Consider the following 12100-nt stretch of genomic DNA (forward strand, 5'->3'; position numbering starts at 1 on the left):
TAATGCCAGTGAGAGATGCTTTACTTGATTATATACTTGCATGTTACAATTAGCAATTGATCAAGTGTTGTTGACTAATAATTTTTATAGAAATAAAGAATGGCCATCAGTTCTATCCCTCTCTATCCTACTTTATCTAAATGGATTGACATACAATAATTTAATCAAAACTACTAAAAAAAAATTAAGTTAATATAACAAGATTTGTGTAGTAAAAACAAATTTGTGTAGTTAAGCTGACACTATTAAATTAAGCTGTGCCCAACCATAGTAAATAAGTTGAATCAACCTTAAAAAATTAAGTTGACCCAACGTAAGTACATTAAATTGGAATAACAGAATTGCATAATGCTGAAATAAAGCAAGTTAATTATGTGGAAATACTTTCCATTATTTTTTTATGTTCATTCAAAGTCTTTTTTTTTTAGCTCAAACTGCTCCAGAAGTTAATGCTGGTTCATAGGAAAATTCTCCTGCCACAAAGCAAAAATTGTTCAGGAATGGTTTAATGAGCACAACAACGTTTTTTAGGTGTTGACTTGGCCTCCAAATTCCCCAGATCTCAATCCAATCGAGCATCTGTGGGATGTGCTGAACAAAAAAGTCTGATCCATGGAGGCCCCACCTCACAACTTACAGGACTTAAAGGAACTGCTGCTAACATCTTGGTGCCAGATACCACAGAACACCTTCAGGGGTCTAGTAGAGTCCATGCCTTAAGGTGTCAGGGCTGTTTTGGCAGCAAAAGGAGGCCAACACAATATTAGGTTATAATATAACATTATTGTTGTAACACAATATTACAACTTGCATTTGCACAAAACAAAAGGCTGTGAATGCACACACAAACTTATAGTCATGATGGAGATCACAACTCCAGCTGTAAAATAGTCTGAAACATAATGACTCGCTCGCTTAATTTTTCCTCATGCCTGCTTTACATGTTTGACGGCTGAGCAGCACGCATGCGCATGGCCCATCGACGGTCAATAAGTTTTATAGATTAAATTATTTTTGGCAAATAATTGATCGATGATTAATCGTTCGTTAGCATCCCTAGTGCGCACAGAAAGCCGCTCTCATACTGAATAGTGTGCAATACTGAAGTGAGTTCTTCTTACCACCACCAGCCTGAAGTTCGTCTTTTTGTACGTGAACTTGAAAAATATCTCAAAATATTCTCGTCATCACAGTTGGTCCTGTCTTAAATGAACATAAACAGTTGAGAAAGAAAACGTGTGTGTAACAGTATAATGGATCCGTGCAACTCTTAAAGTGACAGCAGAATATTATTTTACTAATATTGCTGCCTGCCATCTCTATCAAACAACAAAAGGTCTGTTCTTGACTGAATAACTTTTGTAACTATAATTGTAATGTATATTTTATTCATAAAGTGCAGTGTTATTTTACATTTGATAAGGTTCTGTGCCTGAAAATCTTTGTGTATTTCAAACATGTATTTGTTCAGTTGTATTTATTTGTTGCAATTGATTCTTTTTTTTATTTGTTCTTTCTTAATTACTTGTCTTTAATAATGCCTGAAATGTATGATAAGCTAGTTGTTTGTGCAATGGCATTTTAAATCCTTGTGCAATGATCTTTAGCCTGTTGATTATTGTTCATGGTATTCAGCTTTAATGAAATGTTGGGAAAAGACTTTTAATAAATGTGAATAAAAAAATAAAAAAGAATCAGAATTGTTCAAATTAAAATACCCAACACGTTGAATGTATGCCTAAACATTTTTTGAGCTTGGACCCCTTAGCAGGTAGAACTAACTTTAATTTCCTAAAAAATAGATAAATAAAATACTTCCGATTGGTGTTTTAATAGTAAGACTTTTTATTAAAGATTAGTTACCAATTTATATCACAAAGAATCACAAGTGACAAAGTGAAAGTTTTGAATCTAGTAAAACACTTAAAAAAAACCCTACATGATGCCTAGTTTACAGGCAAAGTATACTTTTTTATTTATTCATTTTTTCCGCATATGCACCAAGCTGACTCATTTGGTCAAGGGATGACTGCATAAAGATCTATAAAGATTCAAAGCAAAGCGTCAGGCTACTGCCAAATGCATTTAGCATTTTTACCCACTATTTTGCTGTAAAGCATCTTCGTGAAACTCTTCATTCACGTTCACTTAAGTCAGCCAAACACAAAGCACACAGTCTTAGCTGGCAGTAAGAGCACTTTAGGGAAGTGTGCGATCAAGTATGCCACTGTGATAAGCAACAACAGGCCGACATGGAATGACACATTTATATACATCGTAAAAATGTTTACTTAGTGTTGATATGTAGAGATGTTCAAGAAATATACAAATATCACACTTTACATTACAGTGTTCATGTTACAGTGTAAAATTCATAAGAAAGCAAACTACTTTCAATTCTTTTCTGAGCGGTATTAATGCGATTACGTCTATAATTAATTACGTTTACAAGAAGTTGTGTTGAGTGACATTAAAAATAAGCATCAAAACCCAATCGGTTTGTGAAAGAAAACAAAATCAAAATAACAGGTATTTGCAATAACCACAAAGGTTATAAAAATGACCACAGTTTGGCTGCACATCACAGCCCTTATCAAAGTCAATATAGTCCTACGGTTGCTTTGGGAAAATGACAATGCTTCTGGAGATCTGCGAGCATTGACCTTTAGTCTTGGGTGGCTTAATATTGTCCTTTATGAGAGGTTTGGGGCTTTCAGTTAGAGGTGTAGATGTATTTTGTCTTGGCCATCCCAGAAATCTCATCCTCGTAGCGAGGAAGGCAGCAGAAGAGGATGCCGCACCCCAGCATGAGGATGGTTGCGCCCCAGCCGAAGCCGTACGCCCATGTGTAGTTGTAATAACCTTCGTAGATCTGCTCGTTGAACTTGACGGGGTAGATGATCAGAGCGATTATCTGCACGATTACTGTAATGAGAGAAAGCACTGTCACTCGATGGCACAACAGATATGCACTGCACAGTTTACAACACAATTTATTTCAATTCCAGTGGCCCTCAATAAACAAACAAAAGGAAATCCTGCACACTATCAATACTTGCAAAAATCAGAAACTTTTTATCGGCAATGTTTCGGTCTCATGACCTTCATCAGGCATATTCCAGTGGCCCAAAAAGTATTTGGACACAAAACATACATAATGGGAAACACTTTGGGAACAGTTTCCTGGATTTTCTGGGAAACGTGTGTGTCTTGTTCTTTTAACGGCCCGCTTGGAGACAAAGCTGGAAGAAGAAAGCTTTGAAGAAAGTATGTGAAGTTTGCACTAAACTTGCATGATGTTCTTGAATGAATGATTTATTATTCATGCATGCCGGTCTCTGACTTAACATGTTCATATGTCAGTCAGACGGACTCTGCCAAATTCACAATTTTTCCGAGAATATAAAGCGGTGTCATTGTGCGGTGCTTATAGGTTAGATTGTTGTTGCTGCATTTATTAGATTGATCGGGTGTGGTAGTGTGTATTTCATTTACCCACTGGTATGAACAGAAATAACCATTTACAGGCATTTATTCATGAAATTCAGGAAGGATGAGTAGATCGCAATTCAAATCATGATTCAGAGGCTGTTTTCAACTAAAAAGGAAAATTTTTATGCATTTTGCAAGCACCGTAACGTCGTTTTGGGGGCATGAAAATGCTTCTTTTTTTTACTATACTGTTATTGTCGTGTGTAAACTACAAAAACAGAGGTGTCATGCATATTAAGGGTCTAGTCTATATTGCGTGTAGTGTTTCATTATATAGTGACAGTGCCATCTACTGGCCTGGCATGATTATTAGAGTGTTTTAGTCGTTTTCACAGATCCATGTGAACGGGATCGTTTTGATAACATTGACATCTATATGCGGAAAACACATAGGGCTAAATTCCCAAGAAATCAAACCCGCGAATATTGTTAAGGCCTCATTATACTGTTTGACCAACAGGAACACAATTCCAAAGCGAAGAATGTGAAATTAGCATGTTTAACTCTTTCCCTGATAGAAAACACTACCCCGGTATTGATGGAAATTTCCAGCTTTCCATTTTTCACTGTTATACGGTAGGCAGCACTATTACACATCTTCAGAACAAGTACAGAAACTCCTGACCAAAACACAGGTGAAGAAGAAGCAGAAACAAGCCATATCATATGGAAGCAGATGCATATGTAAAATAACGCGATCATCAACATTAAACATAATATAAATCAAAACTATCTAATGTTACTGAATGAAATGTGGACCAAGACGAGCTATAGGACTGATGTTGATGGACTCGATCTACACCATCTGCATTTGATCATCGCTCTGAATCTGATCTGGATACAGTCCTTCACAAAAACATGATTTTCACAGCTTTTTGTTCAAAGCGTTGCTTTTTTTAATGAAACGTACCCATATTAAAGTGTTGCTAAAACATAATAATGCATGAAGCTAGAATAAAACGTTTTTTGTTTAAAAACAGAGGCACCGTTCTTTCTTTTGATATATTGCATGTTCACACACTTATACAACAAAACTTTTGAAACTTTTATGAAAATGGTCAAAAACTCTGGTGGTGGCTGGAAACTTTTTTTTTTAAATGCTGGCAGGGAAAAGAGTTAAGGATTTTTATCATTTCAAACCTGTTTATGTTAAATCATGTGCTACTGAAAAAAAATCCGTCCGTGTGGTCTAATATGTTATCATTTTATGCAATGACATTCACACAATATGGATTAAATATGTTTTAAGGGTAATTACATATAAAAATATAAAAGTTTGCATTCGGCTAAATGGTCCAACAGGTTCTTGATCAACTGCACTATTGTAAACTTGGCAGCAATCGGTTTCTGTCATAAACATGATTAATCAGTAGTGTACAGCACAGCTCAATAAACCCATCATGCCCTGTGGGAGGGACGGGCGTGACTGAGAGCGTTGCGGAGACATGCAAGTGAAGCCAAGCCCTGTTTGGGTGTGGAGAACTTTCACACAGAGCTGAGTCTGACGCTTCAAGTGACAACACTGTAATACTCTAATCTGAAACAGAACACACTGTTGCTCACAGAGGTCACAGAGGCTGCTGGCTCACAGCCATTTCCACAGCACTGAGATAATATAAGACCCGCACAACACCAGTCATAAGTCTCACGGGTATATCTGTGGCAATAGCCAACAATACATCGCATGGCTCTAAATGATCATTTTTTTTCTTTTATGCCAAAAATCATTAGGATATTAAGTAAAGATCATGTTCCATGAAGATATTTTTAAGAATGTTTGTAACAAAGTAGATAGAACAACCATTGACTACCACAGTATTTTTCCCCTACTAATGGTTGCTCTATCTGCTTGGCTATAAACATTCTTCAAAATATCTGCTTTTGTGTTCAGCAGATCAAAGAAACTCATACAGGTTTGGAACAACATGAGAGTGAGTAAATGATGACAAAGTTCACCCAAAAATTAAAATTATCTCTTTAATAGCAGTAATATGTATTGCTAAAGACTTCCTTTGGACTACTTTTAAGGAAACTATATAAATATTTCATTTAAAAAAAAAATTGTTTTTTTTTTTTTTGCACCCTCCGATTCCAGATTTTCATTCATTTCAAATATTGTCATATCCTAACAAACCATAATCCAAATGGAAAGGTTATTAATCCAGCTTTTAGATTATGTATACATATCAATGCCCTTATATCTGGTTTTATGATCCAGGGTCACATATGTTATATCATTAATTTAAATTAGCTTTTATTTTTATTTTATAATTTTAATTGTAGTTAAAGTTAATACTTTTGTTGTGTGTTTTTGTTATTTGTTTTAATTTTAGTACATCAACAAATCACTTGCCTTGGCGGTTAGCTGAAATAAAATATATTCTTTTAAAAAAAATATTTGAGTAAAAGTGTTTTAAGTTTTAGTGAACTATAATAATCCTGATTTAAATAACATTAAAAAAAACATTTATAATAATACATTCTGTAATTCCAAGTCAGCAATAAGCATCTAATAGTAAGATCAGATCAGAAAACATTCCTAAGAGAAGTTTGTGATGAATAAGTGACGCAGTCCCGACGGCAGCTCTTAAATTTCACCTGAACACAAGAGGATTGTGTGTGTGTGTGTGTGTGTGTGTGTAGTGTGTGTGGGGTGGGGGGGGGGGGCGCGGTTTGTGATCGCAACACACTGACACTCCATCCCATAGCAACAGCAAAACAAAAGGCACTAAGTAGAGGGCGGAAAGACCAAAATCGCATATCTTGTACAAAGCAATGGTTTATCTTTAAACTCTACACCCCTGAGGGTGTCTCGACTTGTTTGAATGAGGTTACAGCACTGTACTGTTTTAAATTCTGTATTAATGACCTAAACTAACCTCAGTTTAGCACAATCTCTACTTGTTGACATTTCAGTTAGTTTATTTCTATAGTCCAGACTACTAACTATAAGTTATGTTGCACCAACATGTCAACTGACCTCAGTAGAGTACTAGTTAGTTTAGGTTTGAAGTTGACGTGTAGTTTAAAGTTACTTAGTTGGTAGAATATGTCTAAGACTATCAAAATAAAGAGTTACAGACATTTCCATGACTCAGTTAACTAAAAATATATTTTAAAAAAATGTAAGCCCTTATGCATAATGCATGAAAGGTATTTATGATGTACATTATACATTTTCATAATTGTAACCAAGGTTGCAATTATTAATGAGACCATATAATGCATAATTAATGCATTAAAATACTTGTATAATGCATTATACATAAGGCCTTTAGGTAAAGTGTTACCAAAAAATAAAATATAATGCAAAATAAACAATTAAATTAAGGCAATTTTCTCATTTTCATTTAGTTTAACTTGCCATTAAATAACTAAAACTAAGACTAAACTAAAACTATAGAAATAAAACATAATAACTACATAGATATATTAAGAAAAACACTAATAGAAATGGCAATTAAACAATTTACAATGAAAAACATAAAAAATAAAATTATCAATCATTTTTATGAAATGGAAAAGAGAACATTATTTTAAAATAACATTAAAATAAAATAATTAATTTAAAATAACTTTGCCAACTAAATTATTCAAATTAAATGGAAAACATTAAAATAAAAAAACTCTAAATATTAATAAAATCTCTCTCAAAGATCCTAAAATAAGTCACATGTGACACCATCACACCGCTCAGCCCGACATCCACGAACCCTTCAGTTCGTCACAGATAAAGTGCAGGAAATGATCGTATTGTTGAACTTCCTCAGAAAAGGGTTTGATTTAATGGGACAATGGAGGGGCTTGGGGCGGGGACGATTTTGAGTTTTGGCCAGTGTGAATATGAACGCGTCCGCAGCGCTTACTCCCTGATTTCCGAACAGACCAAAAAGCAAAGTCTCTTACCAGCCAAAATAAGCAGGCCTCCAATGAAAGGCAGCAGAGGGATGTTGAGGGAACAGCAGAGAGCCACGAATGAGATGATGAAGGCGATGATGAGGATGATGAGGCCTATGATCATCAGAGCAGCGACCGCCTGAGCCCAAGCTGGAGGGAGAACAGGGAACAAGACATGCTTTCGTCACTTTCCTTTTATTATTCAACATGAGGTGAATTTCAGTGATAAGGCAGTGTGTATGGTTGCACATTAACAGATCTCCAGCAATGCTTAACTCCTAGTTTAGCTCAGCCGTGAATCAGCGCCGGACTTGTAGAGACACTGACTGGCTTCCTAACACTCAGCAGAGGAATGTGTTTTTGCTCCAGAAGTCTCAATACAGTCACACCCAGAGACCGCTGGAAGGGTGTGGTGGCTCAGCAAAACTATGATTGATGCAACTGGTATTATTATTTGGTCTGCCTCCATATCTAATCAATTCATCACTAAACTAAAGTGATCTTCGGAATTTCCTCAGAATACAATATTATTTTTTATGACACATACTTGACGTACGACACAAAAGCATTATAAATATGAAGTGCAAACCGAGGAATTGGGCAATATTCCTGCCTATGAATAACCTAGTTGTTGTGCATTTAAACCCCTCCAGTAATGGGGAGATCTTTACCAACAGGCCTTAGTTTAGACATGCGCTATTGGCAAAATAATGAAAATAACAGCTGAGGTGCAGGACTGCACACACAACAAAAAAACGGCAGGTTTTGCCTGGAGGCTAAAAGCTGGTTCAACTGGTTATATGTGGCTCCATTTGCAAACTTAGAGAAACTATTTTCATTTGCCCAGAGAATTAAAACAATTATATAAATGGCATTCGTCCATGAGCTTTTATTTCCGATCAATCAACTTTACTAAGAGCGTTACAACCAAGCTGAGCTAACATAAAAATATAAAACACCTATTATTTTACAGTGTTATTGTTATATGTAGCCTACTTACCATAGTAATAACAGTAAAGACGTGCAACAATCCAACCTTAACCCTACAGTAAGTACATGAGTGAGTACTTAAATATATAATTACATTGTAACAATGACATCTAAAAATAAAGTGTAACCCAAATATGTTCTAAGAACAGCGTTATGAAAACATTATTTCTGAATGTTCTCTGAGACTGAACATATAAAACGTTTTCTTGGTTATGCAAGTGCTAGTTCACCGAAAAAAGAAGATTATGTCATCAGTTACTCGTGTTGTTCCAAACACTGGGAACCAATCACCCATTGACTGTTTGGTTAACAAACATTTTTCAAAATATCTTCTTTTGTGTTCGGTAAAAGGAAGACATTCAAACAGGGTTGGAACAACTACAGCGTGAGTAAACAATGACAGAACTTTCATTTTTAGGTGAACTAACGTTATCCCTTTAAAAAAGTAACGCTCCATTCTGCAAACATTTTTTTAACTTTGAGAGAAAGGCTCTCAGATGTGTTTTTGGTGAACGCTTTAATGTAAAACAGGACTAGAAGTCAAAACTTACGAAACTCCATGAGAGATTTACAGTCCCACTGGTCGTTGCGGCCTCGGCACTGCTTCCACATGCTGGCGTAGTGTGTTTTGGCGTTCTCGTCCTCGACCCATCCGGACTGCGCCGCGATGGCGATAATGTCAAAAATGACGGCGAACAGCAGAAGGAGAGGCAGGATCCATCTGCATCTTGGATAGGCGATTCCGCAACGAAACATCGTGGATAGTTGCGCTGTTTTGTGTCTCCTGAATCCTGACCGAGTGTGAAGAAGCTCTCTGAATGTTTCCGTGCCACTCTTTATCCGAAAGTTTCCCAGAGCTCCACCCTTCAGTGAAACCTGATCTGCTGGAGAGGCTCGACCTGTTTGAATGGATCCTCTCAGGGCTGGGCCTGAACACTTCATCAGTCATGCTGTCTTTTTAACATGGTAGAAGACATTCACTTTTAATTGGTAATACTTTTGCAATACTTTATGTAGTGATGCGATACATGACATCTGCGTAGTAGGCTACTGTGAATTTCTGTAATCACAAAGATTGGCTTTCTTAATATCAACAGATTAGTCTGAAAGAATTAGCCTTGACTTCTACGTTTTTATATCGTCAACAAATAATTTGTGTGAAAATCAACTAAAATAACATCTATTTACATGCGACATAGCCCTGCGTTTATAGTTTGTCCTATTTCTTTTTTGTTTGTTTTGTTTTTTACATTAATGTGTTGATATGAGTTTATTTTATAGTAAACATCTAAATGCATTAGGCTCTTTTACTAGGATAATAGTGTATTTTAGGTGACGGGGTCAAAAGTTTGGAAACATTAAGGTTTTTAAATGTTTTTTAGTCTCTTAAACTCACTTGGTCAAAAATACAGCAAAAACAGTAATACTGTGAAATATTATTACTGTTAATGTTGTATTACTGTTGTCATATAATATATTGTAATCTATTCGTGTGATCTAAAATTCACTGTTTTCTACTTGAATATGTTTTAAAATGAAGTGTAGCCTATTCCTGAATTTTCAGCATCATTACCCCAGTCTTGTGTCACACGATCCTTCAGACATTAATGTTGAAATCCTTCAGAATTTCCTTCAGAATTATTATTAATGTTGAAAACTTAATTTTTAATTGTTTTATTTATTTTAAATCATGATACACTGCCATTCAACTGTTTGGTAAGTGTTAAAAAGGATGAAAAGTAATAAATATTTTTTTTAAAAAAAGTTATATTTATAATAAATTGGTCAAAGAATCCTGGAAAAAAATCACACCTTTAACATTAATAATCATAAATGTTTCTTGAGCACACTGTAAAAAACAACAACATAAAAACATGGTAAATGACTGGCAGCTACGGCTGCCAATCTAAAAACTTAAAATTAAAGTAAAATATCTTATTTCGAATAAAGTGCAAAAACAATAATTTTACAGAAATGTTTTATTCAAAAGTAGGGCCGTACCCAGGATTTTCTAAATACCGAGGTCCAAATATGATTTTTGGAGGGTTTGAAAAAAAAAACATTTCCCTCTTTTACATATGCATTTTAGAACATAAGAAAATCAAAGAATCAGCTAACTGTAGCTTTAAAACCATGTCAGTGTGCAGTATAAATTATTTTAAGAAGACAACAGATTTTTATAAATGAGAATCTGGTTAAATGTTGCCAAAAAATTTGACTCCAAATTAGAAAATCAGAAAATCTGTTTTGTTGTTAAATTGAGCCAAAGACGACAAATGTGCGACTCTGTCTTTGAAAACCTAGCTAAAGTTAATGTTTGTGATTTACATTATGATTGACAAACAAAATTGTAAATGTAAATTTACTGAAGGCTTCCAAGAAAACCAAGTCAAAAAAACGTTATAAGTTTGCATCCCTGATTACAAAGCGCTCTCGCGGTGTTGTGATGTCAAACATCAGTCGGTGTTCGAAGCGCTGGTTGGTGGTTGTGGCATTTGTCCCGCCTCTCCTCCATTGGTGCTATTGAATAGTGCGGCGCATCCATTGGAAACAATTGAAAACATACGCCGGTCGAGGCGAGAACACCTGTTTGTATACGCCGCCTTAATAGGCTATTATTTTGCAACTACTATTATGTACACCACGAAGAATTACCGAGATCCGGACCTCGGGGACCTCAATGGTGGGCACGGCCCTGTTCAAAAGTGTGGGGGGAGTGAGATTAATAAAAATAGCGACTAATGAGTTCAGTTAAACTATTAGTATTTAGAGATTTCCATGGGGGATGGGAGATCGCACTCACAGCTCAGCTCAGCTCGCAGCTGCAGGCATTCATGTAAACGGAGCTATGCTGACCAATGTAAGTGTTTCAACTTCTCTAATTAATTTCTATGAAAGTTAAGCTTCCAAAGGCATGAACTGAAAACGCGTCAGACTGAACACTGAGAACTACTGCCGCGAGCGCGGTCGCGGTCGCATTTACCTCAGCTCTCATCACGAGAGCTCATTCATCACGGTAAATGTAATCTGACTCCTGCAGCGTTTGTGCTGTGACTTTTGCTCAGCGGCTCACTCACATTATATAGAAACAGACACGTTCAGTTTTTAATTGTAGTGTCTGTTCTCTAACGGAACTGATTTTGTGAAAATGAATGCGGTGAGAAACTGATCCAGATCCAGCACATTCCATAGCTTGGGGGCTTTGTATGAAAAGGCTCTTTCCCCCTTGGTCTTTAGCTTACATGAAGGCTGATGAAGTGAAAGAGAGTTAGCGGAGCGAAGAGAGTGTGATGGAGTATAAGGACTGATGAGGTCACAAAGATACTCAGGTGCAGTCCCATGAAGTGCCTTCACTCTAAAAAAAATGCTGGGTTAAAAACAACCCAAGTTGGCTTGAAAATGGACAAACCCAGAAATTGGGTTATTTAAACCCAGTCAGTGGACCCATTTAAACAACTCATTTTCTGGGTTTGTCCATTTTCAACCCATCTTGGGTTGTTTTTAACCCAGCATTTTTTAGAGAGTTGTATGCTAAAATAAGAATTTTAAAATCAATTCTCACATTTATGGGAAGCCAGTGCAATTGTGAAAGAACCGGTGTAATTTGTTCACCAGGAGAAGTTTGAGTGAGCACACGAGCGGCAGAATTTTAAATAATAACATTCAGAATTGTGAATCAAAAGTTATCCAGGGAGTGTGTGTGTGTATGTGTGTCCATGAC

At 36.0% G+C, this 12100-nt stretch overlaps 1 protein-coding gene across 1 annotated transcript; it reads right to left on the minus strand.

Moving 5' to 3' along the window:
• Window positions 1-1821: 1821 nt before the first annotated feature.
• On the minus strand, window positions 1822-9259 carry perp (p53 apoptosis effector related to pmp22). The gene is made up of 3 exons (XM_067420712.1): window positions 8931-9259; window positions 7399-7539; window positions 1822-2925 (listed from the first exon to the last, which is right to left on the minus strand). The coding sequence occupies exons 1-3, from the start codon at window positions 9133-9135 to the stop codon at window positions 2714-2716; spliced, it is 558 nt and encodes a 185-aa protein (XP_067276813.1). The 5' UTR covers window positions 9136-9259; the 3' UTR covers window positions 1822-2713.
• Between the last annotated feature and the right edge of the window lie 2841 nt (window positions 9260-12100).

This window comes from Pseudorasbora parva, chromosome 17, assembly GCF_024679245.1.
Source record: "Pseudorasbora parva isolate DD20220531a chromosome 17, ASM2467924v1, whole genome shotgun sequence".
Taxonomy (NCBI): domain Eukaryota; kingdom Metazoa; phylum Chordata; class Actinopteri; order Cypriniformes; family Gobionidae; genus Pseudorasbora; species Pseudorasbora parva.